This window comes from Carcharhinus amblyrhynchos, chromosome 14 (genome assembly GCF_965287045.1).
Source record: "Carcharhinus amblyrhynchos chromosome 14, sCarAmb.v2.hapA, whole genome shotgun sequence".
NCBI classification, from domain to species: domain Eukaryota; kingdom Metazoa; phylum Chordata; class Chondrichthyes; order Carcharhiniformes; family Carcharhinidae; genus Carcharhinus; species Carcharhinus amblyrhynchos.
In genome coordinates, this window is record NC_137337.1 from 24,584,875 (window position 1) to 24,605,894 (window position 21,020).

The 21,020-nt window shown below is 42.5% G+C and overlaps 1 protein-coding gene across 2 annotated transcripts in view; it reads right to left on the reverse strand.

The window, feature by feature from the left end:
* The window catches only part of zc3h14 (zinc finger CCCH-type containing 14), a 39,591-nt gene extending 27,653 nt beyond the window's left edge, over nucleotides 1-11,938 (reverse strand). For both annotated transcript variants that reach the window (XM_080202443.1, XM_080202442.1), the window contains exon 1: nucleotides 11,823-11,938. In XM_080202443.1, coding sequence (XP_080058569.1) covers nucleotides 11,823-11,858 — 36 coding nt within the window. In that variant the 5' untranslated portion in view covers nucleotides 11,859-11,938. The remainder of the gene's footprint in view (nucleotides 1-11,822) is intronic.
* Between the last annotated feature and the right edge of the window lie 9,082 nt (nucleotides 11,939-21,020).

Genomic DNA, 21,020 nt, shown 5'->3' on the forward strand with positions numbered 1-21,020 from the left:
TTTGGTACCTTTTAGTACTTTGATTTCAACCAAAAAAAACCCAATTCAAATTGAATCCAATTCACAGTGTCTACATCAGGGGCAAACAAGATCCACGCTGACAAGACAAACACGGCACCTCGTTTTGGGTTTGATGAAACAAGATTCAAGCTGACAGGGTGAGGCATTGTACCGCCCTCGGGCTTGATCTGATGCTTCACCTCACTCAAGAGACCGAGCTGGTTTTGAAAAATTGAAGCCTCCATTTAATCCTATTGACAGCCCTGATCCTTTATCTGGGCTAACCACCATCGCTGGCATCAGCACACCTCCAGTGCAATGGGCTAGCCTCATCCTCTACCTGAGCATGGTTTCAGGAATGGAATTAAAAAGTAGAACCGACAAGGTGGTCGTCTCTGGGCTACTGCCTGAACTGAGTGCAGACGGGCGTAGGGTTGACAGGATAAAGGAAGTGAATGGGTGGCTCAGGGATTGGTGTGGGAGGAATGGGTTTGAATTTATGGGGCATTGGCACCAGTATTGGGGTAGATGGGACTTGTTCGGGCGGGATGGGGTTGGTCTGAATCGTGCTGGGACCAGAGTGTTGGCGAATCGAGTAAAGAGGACTGTAGACAGGGCTTTAAACTAATTAGGGGGGGGGAGGGTGCGAGGGTAGGTGACGCTACGAGGTCTAAAGTTAAGGATAGGGTACAGGTAAGGGAAGAGGCCGAGGATGTCCCAATTGGTGGCGTTACGGCAAATAGGGTCCAGGTGAAGGCTGGGATGAAAGCGCTTTATCTGAATGCACGAAGCATTCGGAATAAAGTGGATGAGCTGGTGGCGCAGATCGACACAAATGGATACGATCTGGTGGCCATTACAGAGACGTGGCTGCAAGGTGACAGGGACTGGGAGATGAATGTACAGGGCTATCAAGTGTTTAGGAAGGATAGGCAGGAGGAAAGAGGGGGTGGCGTAGCTCTGCTGATTAAGGATAGTATCAAGGTGGTAGCAAGGGATGATATCGGAGCCAAAGAGCAGAACGTGGAATCGTTGTGGGTGGAGATTAGGAACAGCAAAGGGAGGAAGACGCTGGTGGGTGTCGTCTATAAGCCCCCGAATAATGATCTGGAGGTGGGGCGGGCTGTTAACACGCAAATAAGTGCGGCGTGCAGGAATGGGACGGCAGTAGTTATGGGAGATTTCAATCTGCATATTGATTGGTCGACCCATGTTGGACGAGGTGGGCTCGAGGAGGAGTTCTTGGAATGCTGCCGGGATAATTTCCTTGAACAGTGTGTGTTGGAGCCGACGAGGGAGCGAGCTATCTTGGATCTGGTGCTATGTAATGAGGCGGGTAGAATTAGGGACCTTGCGGTGAAGGATCCTCTTGGAGAGAGTGATCATTGTATGGTGGAGTTTCTGGTGCAGATGGAGGAGGAGAAAGTGGGTTCCCGGACACGCGTCCTTTGTTTGAATAGAGGGGAGTATGGTAGGATGAGAGAAGAATTGGCAAATGTGGACTGGGGGAGTGCGTTGGAAGGTAGGTCTGCTGAGGAGCAGTGGAGGATCTTTAAGGAGATCTTTCTTGGTGCTCAGCAAAAATTTATTCCGATGGTTAAAAAGGACAGTAGGAAGAGAGGTAATAAGCCGTGGATAACGAAGGAGGTGAAGGAAAGTGTTAAATTAAAAGCGGAGGAATTTAGAGTAGCTAAGAGCAGTGGGCGAGAAGAGGATTGGGAAAGGTTTAAATGTCAACAAAGATTGACAAAGAAGTTGATAAAGGAGGGTAGGAGAAGCTATGAGGCTGGGCTAGCACTTAATATAAAAAAGGATAGCAAGAGTTTTTATAAATATATAAAAAGGAAGAGGCTGGCTAGGGTGAACGTTGGTCCTTTAGAGGATGAGAAAGGGGACCTAGTGGTAGGGGATGGGGATATGGCTAAGGTCTTGAATAACTTTTTTGTTTCTGTCTTCACGGAGGAGGACGTGAATAATTTGCCGGGTGTTAGCGATGGAAAGGTGGTAGGACTGGAGGGTCTTAATGACATTACTGTTACTAGAGAGGTGGTGCGCGACAGACTGGAGGGGCTGATTGTGGACAAGTCCCCAGGACCGGATGGAATGCATCCGAGGGTTCTGAAAGAAATGGCGGAGGTTATAGTGGATGCCTTGGTGGTTATTTTCCAGACGTCGCTGGATTCCGGGGAAGTGCCGGAAGATTGGAAAACGGCTAATGTTACGCCGTTGTTTAAGAAGGGTGCCAGGCAAAAGGCGGAGAATTATAGGCCGGTTAGTTTAACGTCTGTGGTAGGTAAAATGTTAGAATCCATCATTAAGGAGGAAATTGCGAGGCATCTTGAAGGGAATTGCTTGATAGGGCAGACGCAACACGGTTTCATTAAAGGGAAGTCGTGTCTGACAAATTTACTGGAGTTCTATGAGGATGTGTCTAGGGCAGTGGATAGAGGAGAGCCGGTGGATGTGGTCTTTCTGGATTTTCAGAAGGCGTTTGACAAGGTACCTCACAAGAGGTTATTGCAGAAGGTCAGGGGACATGGAGTTGGGGGTAGGGTGTTAGGAGGCAGAGAGTGGGGGTCAATGGGTGCTATTCGGATTGGCGGTTGGTGACTAGTGGGGTGCCCCAGGGGTCGGTGCTGGGGCCTCAGCTATTTACCATTTATATAGATGATCTGGAGGAGGGAACCGAGTGTAGGGTGTCGAAATTTGCTGATGACACCAAGACTGGGGGAAAGGCAAATTGTGCGGAGGGTGTGGAGAGTCTGCAGAAGGATCTAGATAGGCTGGGTGAATGGGCCAGGAAATGGCAAATGGAATTTAATGTTGGCAAGTGTGAGGTGGTCCACTTTGGTAGGAAGAATGGTAGGAAGGACTATTACTTACGTGGCGAAAAACTGCAGCAGGCGACGGTGCAGAGGGACCTCGGGGTCCTTGTGCATGAGTCGCAAAAACCCAGCTTGCAGGTGCAGCAGGTGGTCAGGAAGGCGAATGGGATGCTGGCCTTCATAGCAAGGGGGATTGAATATAAAAGTAGGGAGGTCTTGCTGCAGCTGTTTGGGCATTGGTGAGGCTGCAGCTGGAGTACTGTGTGCAGTTTTGGGCGCCGCACCTGCGCAAGGATATTTTGGCCCTGGAGGGAGTGCAGAGGAGGTTTACTAGGCTGATACCGGAGTTGAGGGGATTGAGCTATGAGGAGAGGCTGAATAAACTAGGCTTGTACTCGTTAGAGTTTAGAAGAATGAGGGGAGATCTCATTGAGACGTATAAGATGATGAATGGGATGGATAGGATAGAGGTGGAAAGACTCTTCCCGCTCAAAAAAGACAGTAGGACTAGGGGGCACAGCCTCAAGATAAAGGGGAGGCGGTTTAGAACGGAGTTGAGGAGGAACTTCTTCACTCAAAGGGTGGTGAATCTCTGGAATTCTCTGCCCGTTGAAGTGGTGGAGGCTGCCTCGCTAAATATTTTTAAGAAGCGGGTTGATGGGTTCTTGATAAGAGAGGGGATTAAGGGTTATGGGGAGAGGGCGGGAAAGTGGAACTGAGCCACAACAGATCAGCCATGATCTTATTGAATGGCGGGGCAGGCTCGAAGGGCTAGATGGCCTACTCCTGCTCCTATTTCTTATGTTCTTAAAAGCTTACTGCACCTGGTATTCCCAGGTGGTTTCCCATCCAAGTACCAACCAGACCTGTATCTGCTTAGCTTCAGAGGTTTTCAGTCTAACATGGCTGTAGGCAATTCTAGATCTTAAGACCTCGACTTTCAAACAACTGAAGACACTTCTGCAAAATGTAGGACAATTAAGATTGTTAAAGAGCAAGACAGCAGAATTTGAGAAGTTGTATGGAGCTCCGATGTGGATAATCAATATATTTTTGTTCTATAATCCTTAAGATCATGATCTTCATGTAGATGCCCCAGTACTTTTGAAGTAATGGTGTTTCTGCCCCCTTAACCGTTTCAGGCAGAGTGCTCCAGGTCCCTACCACTCATCTCCCCTTTAATTCTTTTACCAATTAATCTATTCCTCCAGTTTTTTTAAACCTTCTGTTTAGGGCCTTTGAAGCTGTTTACTCCATCTAGGACCTTCATTACATTTTTTCGCACCTCAATTAAGTCACCCCCTCAGCCTCCTCTGTTCCTAGGTTAACAATCCCAGCCTATCCGATCTTTCCTCATAGCTAAAACTACTCCATTCCAAGCAGCATTCTTGTAAACCTCCTCTGCAGCCTCCAATGCAATCACAATCTTCCTGTAATATGGTGACCAGAACTGTGCAGATTATTCAAGTTGTGGTCTGATGAACTGCTGTGTACAGTTCTAGCAAAACATTCCTGGTCTTATATTCAAATGACTTGGGTAATAAACGAAAGCAAGTGCATTCTTAACCAACTTCTCAACTCGTCCTGCTACCTTTAGACATACTTTGTGTATCCCCTTGCCATTTTGCACCTCTCAAAATCTCTCTTCTTTGGATTGTATTCCATTTTTCAATTTTCTTCCCAATTGACTGTTTAATTCTTCCTGCAATTTAAAGCTTTCCTTTTCATTCTCATCCAAACAGCCAATTTTTGCAACATCTGCAAACTATTTAATAATGTCCCCATGATGGAGTCTAAATTGGTAATATAAACTAAGAGGAATGTTGTACAGCCTTCCAGTTGCAAAAACGCTTGTCAATCATTATCATTTGCTTCATTATACCAAGCCAACTATGGGTCCAATTTGCCACTCTCCCTTGAATTCCGCTGTATATTCAAAAGGTCTCGCAAAGAGGTTCTGAGTCTTGTTGGGTTGAACATCAAAAGTTTATTGATACCACATAACTGTGTGCACGTACACTGGGTACATGGTCCAAGCTATGAGCTAAACTCCATGCTTGCTTCTACACAGGTCTCTGTCCAATCCATAAATGATTTTAGCCTCAGGTCATATGTCCCCTTACATCACATTGTGGGCAGTATTTTTTCCAGTTCCGCATTAACCTTTTACCAGATCCTTTATACTACACACTTGTCCAAGTGACAATTAAATCACTTATAAATCATTTATAAGCAACTGGATTTAATAACAGGAGAACTATAGGGTGTTTCTCAACGGACAAACCAAGATTAAGTGAACTGTATTCCTCACCTATTGCGATCTCTGAACCTGGGCATTCAGTGCCCACTATGCCTCCCCGCACTTCATATGCTGCACTTTGAAATGCCTTCCTCATAGAACACTACAGAAATGAGAAAAGCTTTGTAGATTCTGCTTACTGAATTTTACATTTCGTTTCAGTACCTATAAGGGGCTACTAAAATCAGCCATTGAAGCAACACTGTCATTGGAAAGTTACTTCCCAGCTGCAATCTAAATTGTTAAAAAAGGAAGATAAAGTTACAATATCCATATTGGAAGCAGAGGATTAATTAAACCTGTCCACAACCCACAGTAATTTGTCATCTTTCTGTTTTGCAGCAGCTGTCCTGAATAGACACCTGAAATACGGACTATTTCCACAAAGAATCAAGATAGCACTAGTCAGTTAATCTGCAGATAGGTCTTAAGTAGCAGAGGTGGTAAAAGTATTCAAATCATTTCCCAAATATAGGCTGAGAGAGATATTGTAGAGTATATAAAAAATACACATTTTTTTCCACTTCCGTCAACTACAATCTACATGTGAATGAGCAGCTAATATACATTACTGATAAAGAAAAAACAGAATCTTTTCTACACTAATGGTAGAAGAGGTCTACAATCACCACACCAGAGGAAATCATGGGGCAGAAAAGAAAGCCAGGTCACACTGTTCGTGCATCCCACAATCTCACCAAAATAATACCATTTCATATATACTGCCTCACCACGTTATACATCACAACATGCATCACTTCACAAAGTTTACATATACATCTATTGCACTGTCTTTTGTTACTTCAAAAAACGAGAACAAACAGTAGAACAAAACATTTGGAGGAAAAAAAATACTCTTGCAAAATCTCATACCAATAGAAATCAAAATAAAAATCAAGCAACAGCACCGGGCAAAAAGCACAAGTAACTCAGGAGAGCAGGAAGCACAAATAAAGCAGGAGAAAAATAGTGATAAAAGAAGGGAAGTCAATAAAATGACTGGAGAGATCTTCAAGCCACAAAGCACTATTGAAACATAGAAATTAGGAGCAGGAGTAGACCATTCAGCCCTTCGAGCTTCATTTGCCATTCAATATCGCAGCTGCATCCTCTATCTCAACATTTTACACCCACACTTTCCACATATCCCTTGACGCCTTTAGAGCCTAGAAATCTATATATTTCCTTCTACACATATTTAATGACTTGGCCTCCACTGCCTTTGAGCTCCTTACATCACACTATGAGAATTCCACAGGTTCACCAAATTCTAAGTGACGAGGTTTCTCCTCATTTCAATCTTAAATGGCATACTCCATATCCTGAGACTGTGACCCCCTTGTTCTAGACACCCCCCCTCCCCCCAGCCAAAGGAAATATCATCCCCGCATCCAGTCTGTCCAGCCCTGTCAGAATTTATATGTCTCAATGAGATCCCCCTCATTCTTCTAAACTCCACTAAATACAGTCTAGTTGACCCAATCTCTCCTAGTACAACAATTCTGCCATTCCAGGAATCAAGTCAGGTGATCCTTTGCCACACTTCCTCTATGGCAAGGCGTCCTTTCTTAGGTAAGGAGACCAAAACTGCACACAACTCGACATACGGTCTCACCAAGACCCTGTACAGATGCAATAAGACATCCTTGCTCGTGTACTCAAGTTCTCTTGCAACAAAGGCAACATACCATTTGCCTTCCTAACTGCTTGCTGTACCTGCATGCTTGTTTTCAGTGATTGATGTGCAGGCAGGTCCCTTTGCACATCAAGATTTCCCAGTCTACCACCATTTAAACAATGCTCTGGCATTCTGCTGTTCCTACCAAATTAGATACACACTTATCCACATCATACTGCAACTGCCATGTATTTGTCCACTCATTCAACTTGTCAAAATTGCCTTCAAGTCTATTAACATCCTCCCCACCATTCACATTCCCACTAAGATTTGTACAATCAGCAAACTTGGAAATATTCCATTTGATTCTTTCATCTAAGTCTTAACATATATTGTAAATAGCTGAAGCTCAGAGTGTTGCAATATCCCACTAATTGTTGCTTGCCACTCCAAGAAGACCCATTTATTCCTACATTATTTTCCTGTCTGCTAACCAAATCTCAATCCATGTCAATATATTATCCCCAATTCCATGTGCTTTAATTTTGCACACTAACCTCATGTGTGACTTTATCAATAGCTTTCTGAAATTCTCAATTTACCACATCCACTGGTTCACTAACCCTTTTCTATTCTGCTGGTTACATCCTCAAAAAAAGCAGCAGGTTTTATCAAACATGATTTCCCTTTCATAAAAGGCTGTTGACTTTGGCGAATTCCATTTAAAAATAAAAATTAAGACAAATGGAAAGGGAAAGACAGATGAAAAACGTCTGTCTATAGCATTCTTCATGAATCCATCTGCCACCCATCCAAACAGAATAGACGTAAAGGTAGCATAATTTAAAGCACAATTCTAATAATTTTGGTGCCAATCCTAGCCAATGACAGCTATCATTAAGAGAATCTTTTGTTCTCACTGGAGCAAAGGTTGAGGGGAGACCTGATAAAAGTCTACAAGATTATGAGAGGCATGGACAGACTGGATAGTCAGAAGCTTTTTCCCAGGTGGAGAAGTCAATTACTGGGGGGCATAGGATCAAGGTGCGAGGAGCAAGGTTTAAAGGAGATGTACAAGGCAGACTTTTTTTACACAGAGAGTAGTGGGTGCCTGGAATTCATTGCCGGGGGAGGTAATGGAAGCGGATACAGTAGTGACTTTTAAGGGGTGTCTTGACGAGTACATGAATAGGATGGGAATAGAGGGATATGGTCCCCGGAAGGATAGGGTGTTTTAGTTAAGGAGGGCAGTATGGTCTGTGCAGGCTTCGAGGGCCGAAGGGCCTGTTCCTGTGCTGTCATTTTCTTTGGTCTTTGTAATGTAGGGACAGCAATATTATTTAAATACAGAGTTTTGCTTGATATTGTAAGTGAAGAGAAATGGCCAATATGGTTTAACTATTTAATAAGTGTTATCAGACAATTTAGAGAACAAAATATTCAGATTAAAATATAAATTTGCTTTTAAACATTTCTTTCTTCACAGTTTGTTGCAATTCAAATCAGAGCCTATTTTTAATTATTGCGTTTTAGAAATGTGCACCAACAATAAAATGGATCCCAAATAATTCTGCATTGTCTTTTATTTCCTTTTGGTGTGCACTATAATTCAACCCTGTTCAATTACACACATAGACACGTAAACAATGTCAGGAACTGAACTCCTGTAATAACAAAAACTGCAGTGGTGATAATCTGGAACTCCCTTCCCAAAAAGATGGTGAGGTTAGGTCAATTGAAAATTTCAAACGAGAGATTAATTTATCTTTCATATAAACAGAAAGTACTGGAAATACTCAGCAGGTCTGGCAGCATTTGTGGAGAAAGAGTTAACATTTTGAGTTGGATATGATTCTGCTTCAGAACAGAGGGGAGTAGAAAAGATATGGTGTGGAAGGGCGGGGGAGGGGAATGAACAAAAGAAAAGGTCTGGGATAGGGTCAAGAACAGGAAAGATTAAGTAACAAAATATCACGGAACAAAATGTAAAGGATGTGGTTAATGGGTTGTGATCCAGAGTGCATGGCAGAGTAACAAATACTGAAAGCAAAATCATGAAAACACAATAGAGATCGGCAACGTCATAGCAACTAGTACTGGCAAAGAAAAGTCAAAAAGGAAGAGAGTTTGCAATCTGAGGTTGTTGAACTTCAATGATGAGTCCAAAAGGCCGTAAGGTGCCTAATCACAAGACATGGCACTGTTCCTCAAGATTACGTGAGCTTCAATGGAACAACGTAACATGCCAAGCACAAGAACGTGGCTTTGAGAGCAAGATGTTGAATTAAAATGTCAAGCAACCAGAAGCTCCAGGTCACACTTGTGGACTCGGTGCAACAGTCTCCCTGACTAGACTCCATTCTAGATGCTGCCATATCTGCTTGATATTTCCAGTGCTTAGCTTATATTTCAAATTTCTAGCATCTGCAGTATTTTGACTATTTCGACATTTTTGTTAGACAAAGATCTCCAGTGTTACAGAACAAAAGTGGGCAGGTGAAGTTATAGAGCTAACGAATGGTGCAGATTCGTCACTGCCTTTAGTCCCCGTTGGAAATTCTGATCATTGGCTGCTGATGCCACATCTCTACATGACAAATGCTTGAGGTTGAACAAGACTTTTCACCTTGGTGCCATATCTGAGCCAGAGATGAGTTTCCAAGCACATATTTGACCAATACTAAAACCACCTACTTCCATCTCCAACTTACTCCCTGCCTCAGTTCATTTCTTCCTGAAACTCTTATCTATGCTGTTACTTCTAGACTTGAATATTCCAATGCATTCTTGGCCAGCCTCCTTGTATGTTCCATTTGCCCTAAGCCCATCCAAAACTCTGCTGCACATCCTAACTCACGTAAGTCCCATTCAATCTTCACCCATGGCTGTTGAGCTATACTGATCTCCAATTAAACAACACCCCAATTTTTAAATTTTTATCCGTGTTTCCAATCCCTTCACAGCCTCCATGACCCTTTCCTATAATCAGCAACCCTCACCAGACCTATAACCCTCAGAGATCTCACTGGGGTATTCACTTTTCATTTTTACATCATTCAAGACCACACCTTTAGCTGTTAAGGACCCAAACTTTGGAATTCTCTCCCTAAACAGTCTTTCCGTCCTTTAAGATAACCCTTATGCTCCAACAAAATTTCATTTAAATACAGTTACTGTTGTAATGTTCATAGAATCCCTATTATCTATAGTACAGAATATAGGAAGCCCAACAGAAAGTTTATACACAACAAGCTCCCACAAACAATGTGATAGTGAACAGATAATTGTTTTGTGTGAAGATTGAAGGTCATTTATGGCCAGAGCATCAGGGATAACTCTCTTGCTCCTTTTTGAAATAATGTCAAGAGATCTTAAATGTGCAGGCAATTAGGGTGTCAGTTTAACATCTCATTTGAAAGACAGCATCTCCAACAGTGCTGTACTCCACAGAAATGTCAGCCTAGATTCCTGTACTCAAGTCTTCAAATGGGACTTAAATCCAAAGCTTTCTGGCACTGAGATATTTTGTTGCTAATGTTTCTGCGAAGCACCTTGGGATGTTTCACCATGTTAAAGGTTGAATGGGCAATACTTAAGTTTCTAAACAGTGGAAATTACGTCAGCGAATGATAGTGAGTAATAATACCACTAAAATTTCAAGTTCTGTCTGTAATCTGCGTTTAATCAGGAATCTAGCCAAACTCAGCAACAGTATATCACAATATTTGGCAACAACACAACTGTGGTGACAACACTGAGTCAATAATAATCCCAAGGCCTGAACTAAAGGCCCTGAGACGTGAACTCAAATCTCACTATGGAAGTCTGGGGAGTTAAATTGAGTTAAGAAATAAAAATATCTGAAGCAAAAAGCTAAAAAGACAGTAATCTGACCACACACTACCAAATTGTCTCTTAGGGAAGGAATCTGCCATCTTTATCTAGTCTGGACTGTATGGTCAACTCAGCATTATTTAGTTTTGGTTTAACTTACTTATTAGTGTCACAAGTAGGCTTACATTAACATGGCAATGAAGTTACTATGAAAATCCCCTAGTCATCACACACTGGCGCCTATTCGGGCACACAGAGGGAGAATTTAGCATGGTCAATGGACCTAACCAGCACGTCTTTCAGGCTGTGGGAGGAAACCAGAGTACCCGGAGGAAACCCCTGCAAACATGGGGAGAACATGCAAGACTCTGAACAATATGTTCTTATGTTCTAAACAGTGACCCAAGCTGGAAATCGAATGCAGGTCCCTGGCACTGTGAAGCAGCAGTGCTAACCACTGTGCCAGCATTCCATCCTGCCCTCCCAAATGACCTAACAAGCCACTCAGCTGTTCAGGCCACAGCTCAACACTACCCTGTCAGGGGGGAATTAGGGGATGGACATTAATGCCAGCCTTACCCACATTCCACAAGTTTAAAAAAAAGGACAGTTTGCTTCCTCTTTGAGGGGGAAAAAAAACACCTTGTGGTCTTCACTGGAAAGTGGACAGATGGGGGGGGGCGGCAAATCAGCAAGATCTTTTGTTGCACAACAGACATGACTCTAGGCCAATATCTGAAATGCAAACTTTGGCCAAACAACTTTTGTTTGTGCTCCCCATTGTCTAAACTGAAAAAGAGAAGAAGAGAGAGAGCTTAAAAGGGGGACAGACTTGGAAAGATTTTCGAAATTAAAGAGAGGGAAAAAAAAACAGCCGGAGGGGCTCAAACTGAAGTAAGCGTCTCAGGTCTGGAATCCAACAGACAAATTGTTTTCTTAACAACTGACAGTGGTTAGGCAGGAGATTCCAGGCCAGTCTGAGGAGGGTGATTCCTCCTCCTCCTCCTCCTCCTCTCTGACACACTCTCATTACTCCTGCAGTGATCCCGGTGTCTGTGGAGCTGCTGAATCCCCCCCCCCCCTTCCCCACCCCCCAGGGGCCGCAAACCCACAACAAGGACACCAGGAGACTCCCCTCCCCTCCTCTCCTCCGACAGGCCCCAGCATCTGCTGCAAACTTCACCCGGGCCCCCGACCGACCGGCCTCTCTCCCTCCGGCCGCCGCAAGCCCAGCCAGGCCACTCACCCTGATCTTGCGGCTGATCTCGGTTCCTATTTCCATCCCTGCCGCCCGGTTCCTCCGGCCTCCCGGTGCCTCAGCAACGGCGCAGCAGCCGGGTACCCCGGGGAAGTACGGGCCGCCACTCGCCCCAAACCTCTGTCTCTCTCACACACACACACACACACCGCGTTTCGAAATACACTCCCCGTCGCCCGCCAGCCCCCACCCCCGCAGGCATCGCCTTCGACAAAGGATCATCTGGACTCCAGACGTCGGCTCTTTGCTCCCCTGTCAGACCTGCTGAGATTATCCAGCATTTTCTCTTTTAGTCCCAAGTACTGCCACTGCCCACTGACAATTTCTCTCATGCAAAAATTAAAACAAAATGAACAATGTGGCACAGTGGGTTAGCACTGCTGCCTCAAGGCGCCAGGGACCCGGGGGCGGGGGGGTGGTTTCAATTCCCAGCTTGGGTCACTGTCTGCGCAGAGTCTGCACATTCTCCCTGTGCCTGCGTGGGTTTCCTCCCACAGTCCGAAAGACATGCTAGTTAAGTGCATTGGCCACGGTAAATTCTCGTTCAGTGTACCCAAATAGGAATTCAGAGTGTGGCAACTAGGGGATTTTCACAGTAACTTCATTGTTGTGTTAATGTAAGCCTACTTGTGACACCAATAAATAAACCTCAACATAAAGAAAGGTTCGCAATTACCACAGCCACCATCTATCCCCAAGTACCTTACAACCAATGAAGTACTCATAAAGAGCAGTCAGTGCTGAACAAATTCAACAGGTCTGTCTGGCAGCCTCTACAGGCAATTCTCAGGCCTCCCGTCAGCAGCTGGAAGAAGGGGGGGGGGGGGGGGGGTGGTGGGGAACAGCGTGCCATTCACTGGCGTGGGATCCTCTGGTCCCACCACTATCAATGGGAATTCCCACTGAAGTCACACCACATTGCCTGGAAACCCACAGCAGGCGGTGTGCAGCCAGCAGGACCAGAGAATCCCACCAGATGTATGGCTGCAGAATTCTGCCCTATTAATGTTTCCAGCCTGTATGATTCTTCAGATTTGAAACATATCGCTGTTTCTCTCTCTTCACAGTTGCTGCCAGACCTGCTGAGTTTTTGCAGCATTTTCTGTCTTTCAAATTTCCAGCATCCACAGCATTTTGCTTTCATTTAAGTACTTATAAAGAATTGGTAGTGCTGTAACGTAGGAACCTCAGCAGCCAATTTAGCCACAGCATATTTCCAACAACAATGTTATAATGAACAAATAATGTTTTTGGCCTGTTGATTGAAAGATAAGTATTGTCCAGAACACCAGCAATAAATTCCACGCTCTTCTTTGTAATAGTGCTATGGGACCTTTTGTAAGCACTCAAGCATGTAGGCAGATGGGGCCTCGGTTTAATGTCTCATTTGAAAAAATGACAATACAGCACACCCTCGGTACTGCACTGGAAGATCAGATTAGACCTTTGTGTTCCCCACCTGACTTGAATCCACAACCTTCTGACTCAGGCTACCAATGAAGCCACTGTTGGGGAGTTTCATTATGTCGGTATGCTGGCGTTGGACTGGCGTAAACACAGTGAAAAGTCTAACTTTTCACTGGGGAGTTTCATTACCAGAAGTTCACTTGAAAATGGATTATACTTTACTTTTCCATTACCTTTTCATACTCATTGTCTCATTTCCCAAATCTCTGCCTTTCATTTTCTCTTTCAATTTCCATTTTCCTTATGCCCGCCACATTGTTTTACGACTGGTCCCACTTTCCTTTTTTTTCTCCCAATTCTGCCATTAACTTTCCCTTTTCTCTCAATTTCACTTTTCCATTCAATTTTCCATAATGTCAAACTCAACCAACAGCCACACATAAAATCACTGAAGGTAGTCATTCAGTTCTTCAAATCTATGTCAATTTTCTGCAGGAGCAGCTCAGCTAATTCCACTGTCCCACCCCTTCCCCATAACTCTGAAAAATTTCTCTCTTCAGATAATTATCCAATTCCATTTGAAAGCCACTGTTGAATTTGCCTCCAACACACTCATGTAGTGCATTCCAGAATCTAACTAAAGGCTGCATAAAATAGTTTTTCCTCGTGTCACATTGGCAAAATAATCAATTGATTTAAATCGTTTTCCTCTGGATCTCAACACATTCATCAATGGGAACAGTTTCTCCCCACCTACTCTGTTATAGTCATTCTCTCAGAATCAAATCTTTTCAGGCAGGGTAATTGATTCATCCACCACCATCCCCGAGTGTGCTCTGTCCCACTGGCAGAACTGGCCCACCAAGGGTGGCAGCACAGTGGTGTACAATCAGGGATATATGGCCCTGTGCATCCTCAAAATAGACTAAGGAACCCATGAAGTCTCATGGCATCAGGTTAAAGCAGGTAAGGAAATCTTCTGCTGACTAGATAAGGGAGGATAGTAGGTGGTAATAAATCAGTTCATCACCATTTGTAAGAAGTACTGACAACAAACAGCAAGGGACTGAGGAATTTCAATATCCACCACAAAGCATGATTTGCTAGTACCACTACTAACTGAACTGGTCCAGTCCTGAAGGATACACCTGTGAGACTGAATTTGTGGCAGGTGGTGAGAAACCAATGAGAGACAAAAACCTACTTAAGCTTTTCCTTACCAACCAGCAGATGCACTTGGCCATGTTAGTACTGGTAGGAGTCACTACTGTGCAGTCCTTGTGGAGACAAAATTCCATCTTCATGCTAAGGGCATCTATTGTGAGGTGTTGTGCTATCACTGTGAGAAATAGGCTTTAAAGTAGTATCCCACAATTTTATATAATTCTAATTTCCTTCCAGTAAATTCATTATTTTCTTCTAAATTCAGATCATTTATGCACATTCAATAAATTAATCAGTAAATGAATTGCGACTGTAAGGAAGGTAATGATGGATTTCAAAAGGACATAGACTGGTTGGTGAAATGGGCAGATAATGCAAATGAAATTGAATGCAAATAAGTGTGAAATGATACATTTTGGTAGGAAGAATGACGTGACACAATGTAAAATAAGGGACACAGAGGATGCAGGATCTCAAAGACATGGGTGTATATGGGCACAAATCATTGAAGGAAACTGGGCAAGTTGAGAAAGTAGTTGAAAAGGTATATGGTATCCTGAGCTATATAAATAGAGGTCTAGAATATAAAAGTAAGGAAGTAATGAACCTTTACAAAACTCTGGATCAACCTCAACTGCAGTACTGTGTCCAATTCTGAGTATCACACTTCAGGAAGCATAAGTTTTTGAGAGAGAAAAAATGTACAAAAATTGTTCCAGGACTAACCTAAGATGTGTTACTGCTGCAAAGTGTAATTTCTAGAGTAGAACAGGTGTACAGATAACATGCTGGCCTTTGTTGAAGTGAAGTCATAGGATAATGGGAGTGATTTTTATCTCTTCATTTCATTTGTATTCAAACAGGGCAGTAATGATCATGACAACCATTTAGTGAAATGAAAGTCACCATAGTCCTGGAGGACAATTGAATGCTCTCCTCTTTGAGCGGGGGGGGGTAAAGAGGTGTTGGGTGGGTATTTTAACCTGAGGATCACCACACCTCAGGTGAGGGGCAAAGTTGAGAAGGTGGGGCCTTCAGAATTACCTTAGCCAGTACAGGAATTGAACCCACACTGTTTCTCCTCATCACAAATCAGCCGTCCAGCCAACTGAGCTAAGCTGGCATTTAATACTGCTATATTAGCTTCCAGGCAGACAATATTCAAACATACGGCATTCAGATCATGACAACTAGGAGGCATAAGCCATTAATCCATGGAGTCAGCTGCAAAATTCAATAAGATCATACCTGATCAGATTATAACCTGAACCCCATATTCCTGCTTGCTCACAGAACCCTAGAATCCCTTGTGTTAAAAAATCTGTCTAATATAACCCTAGTTCTAGATTCCTTATTAGGGGAAACATCTTCTCAGCATCTACCCTGTCAAGTCCCCTCATATGTTTCAATAAGATGTTTCAAGAAGCTCACTCTTCTAAACTCTAATGAGAAAAGTCCCAACCCGCTCAACCTTTCCTTATAAGACAACCCTTTCATCTAGGGATTAGTCTATTGAACCTTCTTTGAAGTGCTCCCAATGCAAGTATTTGTGGTGCAAAGAAGTCTCATTTGAAACCGGGGTAGGCAGGAGATTTAACAATATTAAAAATAAGAAAAAGTTAGGTACAAGTTTTGGAAAGCAGAATTTCAGCTGCTGGAAAACAATACATTAAATGGCTTGTTTTTGATTAATTGGATTTAACTTTCTTTAATATCATGGGGTCAACTGACTGAAGGATATTTGAAAAGCACGGGAAAAGGACACTTTATCCATTCTTCTGGAAATGAAATCAAATTTGGGTAAGAAAGGATATGACATTTATATCTTCTGAAATGGATAGAACACAAAAGCTACAGCTGTGGAACCAATAGGCTATTTTTGATTCTTTCATACATGCAACCACGCTTAAAAAATTTTTTGCATAAATGTTACCTTATTAGTGTTTTAATGTGGCTTCAATTATTTATTCAAATTACTTTGCAGAAGAACAGGGTAGAAAAACTTAGAAACACATGAAGCATGTTAGAAAATTAGTTAATATGATGCATTCAGATCATACCATCTATAGTCACCTCACATAGTATATTAAAGCAAGATCAGTTACAAACTTTTGGAAGAGACTGAGATTGTCAATGAAAACATTAAGGTTAAAATACATGCGATAATTGAATAAATGTAATTATTAAATATAAAATCATGATTTAAAAATGTTTACTCTTAATTTGTGACATGATACAAATTTCAATTCCAAAGAAAAATTAGATAAAATGTTTTCAGAAACTTGTTGCACAAGTAGACATCTTCCGTGATCACATGATTAAGTTTATAAGAAGTTATTATCGAACAAGTTACATAAATTTGACAAAATGCATAATAGGAAGAAAAATGTCTGGACGACAACTTTGTATAAGCTGACAGATTTCAAAGCAATAAATTAACGGATACACAACGTCTAGCAGATTCTTGACATAGGTAATAGAATAAAATCAGATTAAATAAAATATGCAAATTTTAGGGGCTGTTTCATGTTTAAATTAAGTAATAAAAAACAATGGTCGGAAATTGAGGGTCTCTGGTCTTTATTATATAGTGATTTTGTTTTGTCTTATTCTTTTTACACAGAACTACATGGATGAAATAGACTGATTCATGTAATCCAACACTACCAGTTACCTTCCCCAATCTCTGCAGTCGCTTTATGAATAAAAATATTGCTAACTTTCCAGTATATCACTATCTACTAAATATGCATTATGTTTTATGAATATTCCAAAAATACTGAAACAAGCATTTAAATTTAGAATGCAAAGAGAAACATAGTTGCTATCCTCCTCCAATAAGTTTAGAAATGAAGTTATGAGCTGAGCAAACTTGGATCTAAGAAAACAAAAATACGAATGTTCTTTACTCTTAGTTCCTCCGTTGGGCTATTATATGACAAATCTCAACACAACATGCACTTTTGTTTTAAAATGATTGTCTGTATACTATCTGGAAAAGGTATATATTTTGCAGGTTACAAAAAGTACCCCCGAGATTATTTGTGATAATGAAGAGTGACACCAAGTGGAAAGTACTGATCAATGCATACTCAATCTTAGCCTGTGGAAGTTCGTAAAAATACTAATGAGTAATAATTTGTTAGACAGATATTCCATGTGTAAACAGTATACACTGTGACTTATTTTATGTGACACCTTTTCAGAAGTGTCACATGAAATGGAAAGATAAAAGGAAACATATACTTAACTGAAAATATGTGTACTAGTACAAATATAATTTTCCTTTCTTGAGCAAGAATTTGGCAGCAAAGTGACCTATTTCCTCTGGAGACGGGATCATTCGCTGAGCCCTTTAAGAACATAAGAACATAAGAACATAAGAAATAGGAGCAGGAGTAGGCCATCCAGCCCTTCGAGCCTGCCCCGCCATTCAATAAGATCATGGCTGATCTGTCGCTGCTCAGTTCCACTTTCCCGCCCTCTCCCCATAACCCTTAATCCCCTCTCCTATCAAAAACCCATCAACCCGCGTCTTAAAAATATTTAGCGAGGCAGCCTCCACCACTTCAACGGGCAGAGAATTCCAGAGATTCACCACCCTTTGAGTGAAGAAGTTCCTCCTCAACTCCGTTCTAAACCGCCCCCCCCTTTATCTTGAGGCTGTGCCCCCAATATATATTTTTATTAATCAGGATGCAAGAATGTAGGTGTTAAACTGTTTGAACTTTATTAAAACTTTCCCGTTTACTTAATTAGACCAGTGAAACTCCTGGCATTCAAACATAAAAGACTGTTGGCAATTGCTTAATTTCTGAATTAGCTTCAGTTCATTTAAACAATAACCTTTTAAATTCAGTTCGTGTTGTCACCATACACGTTTGAACCCTGAAATTAATCAAAGGACAGTTTGATTTAGTGTGAGTGCACGTGGGGCAAAGTGATTGATCATATTGGAACATTTACATACATTAAAAACGCAAAAAGCAGTACAAAGCATGACTTGCCAAGTAAGAACAAAGTAAGTTATCTTGAATGAGATGGCAAACCAGATCCCATGTGCTTGTAAAGGTGGACGTTAAAGATCTGTTAGCACAATTTGAACAAGAGCAGGTATTCTGACTAATTGCCTTGTGGTTAAAAATACAGATTAATATTAATTGTGTCATTAGTAGGATATTACTAATGCAGCACTGCTATTGTATTTTGTCTCAAAATGTCACAACAATTATGTAAGTAATTCATCACGTGAAGCTTTGAGACATTGGGAATTTTTTTATAGATGGAAGTGTCAATTTTTATTTCAATCAGTTTTGCAACTTATTTTATTCCCATCATTTCCTCTGCTTTTGATAACTTCCTTAAAAAGAATATTTTTACTTCATCTTCTCATTATCATAGCCAACCCATGATAACACAAGATTATAACACAAGATGATAGAATGAGAGAGGAATTGGCGATTGTTGATTGGGGGAGCACATTGGAAGGTAGGTCTGCTAAGGAACAGTGGAGGATCTTTGAGGAGATCTTTCTTGGTGCTCAGCAGAAATTTATTCCGATGGTTAAAAAGGATCGTAGGAGGAGAGATAATCAGCCGTGGATAATGAAGGAGGTAAAGGAGAGTATTAAATTAAAAGCGGATGTATTTAGAGTAGCTAAGAGTAGTGGGCGAGAAGAGGATTAGAACATAAGAACATAAGAAATAGGAGCAGGAGTAGGCCATTTAGCCCTTCGAGCCTGCCCCGCCATTCAGTAAGATCATGGCTGATCTGTCGTGGCTCAGTTCCACATTCCCGCCCTCTCCCCATAACCCTTAATCCCCTCTATTATCAAAAACCCATCAACCCGCGTCTTAAAAATATTTAACGGGCAGAGAATTCCAGAGATTCACCACCCTTTGAGTGAAGAAGTTCTTCCTCAACTCCGTTCTAAACCGCCCCCCCTTTATCATGAGGCTGTGCCCCCTAGTCCTACTGTCCTTTCTGAGCGAGAAGAGTCTCTCCACCTCTATCCTATCCATCCCATTCATCCATTCATCACTCATTTGGGATTGGGAGAGGTTTAAATATCAACAAAGAATGACAAAGAAGTTGATAAAGAAGGGTAGGATAAACTATGAAGCTGGGCTAGCGCTAAATATAAAAAAAGATAGTAAGAGTTTTTATAAATATATAAAAAGGAAGAGGCTGACTAGGGTGAACGTTGGACCCTTAGAGGATGAGAGGGGGGACTTAGTGGTAGGGGATGGGGAAATGGCTGAGGCCTTGAATAACTTTTTTGTTTTGGTCTTCACAGAGGAGGATGTGAATAGTTTGCCGGGTGTTAGTGATGGAAAGATGGTAGGAGTGGAGGGCCTGAATGACATTATTGTTACTAGAGAGGCAGTGCTCGAAAGACTGGAGGGACTGATTGTGGACAAGTCCCCAGGACCGGATGGAATGCATCCCAGGGTTCTGAAAGAAATGGTGGAGGTGATAGTGGATGCCTTGCTGATTATTTTCCAAACCTCGCTGGATTCCGGGGAAGTGCTGGAAGATTGGAAAACGGCTAATGTTACCCCATTGTTTAAGAAGGGTGGCAGGCAAAAGGCAGGGAATTATAGGCCGGTTAGTTTAACGTCTATTGTAGGTAAAATGCGAGAATCCGTGATCAAGGAGAAAATAGCGAGGCATCTTGAGGAGAATTGTTTGATAGAGCAGACGCAGCACGGTTTCATTAAGGGGAAGTCGCGTCTGACGAATTTATTGGTATTCTATGAGGATGTGTCTAGGGCGGTGGATAAAGGAGAACCAGTAGATGTGGTGTTTCTTGATTTTCAGCAGGCGTTTGATAAGGTGCCACACAAGAGGTTAATACAGAAGGTTAGGGGGCATGGAGTTCAGGGTAGGGTGTTAGTGTGGATAGGGGATTGGCTGTCAAATAGGAGGCAGAGAGTGGGGGTCAATAGGTGCTATTCAGATTGGTGGTTGGTGACTAATGGAGTGCCCCAGGGATCAGTGCTGGGGCCTTAGCTATTTACCATTTATATAGATGATCTGGAGGAGGGAACCGAGTATATGGTGTCGAAATTTGCTGATGACACCAAGATTGGTGGAACGGCAAATTGTGCGGAGGGTGTGGAAAGTCTGCAGAAGGATCTAGATAGGCTGGGTGAATGGGCCAGGAACTGGCAAATGGAATTTAATGTTAGCAAGTGTGAAGTTGTCCACTTTGGTAGGAATAATGGTAGAAAGGACTATTACTTACATGGCGAAAAACTGCAGCATGCAACGGTGCAGAGGGACCTCGGGGTCCTTGTGCATGAGTCGCAAAAACCCAGCCTGCAAGTGCAGCAGGTGGTCAGGAAGGCGAATGGGATGCTGGCCTTCATAGCGAGGAGGATTGAATATAAAAGTAGGGAGGTCTTGCTGCAACTGTATGGGGCACTGGTGAGGCCGCAGCTGGAGTACTGTGTGCAGTTTTGGTCGCCGCCCTTACGCAAGGATATTTTGGCCTTGGAGGGAGTGCAGAGGAGGTATACTAGGCTGATACCAGAGTTGAAGGGGTTGAACTATGAGGAGAGGCTGAATAAACTAGGCTTATACTCATTAGAGTTTAGAAGAATGAGGGGAGAT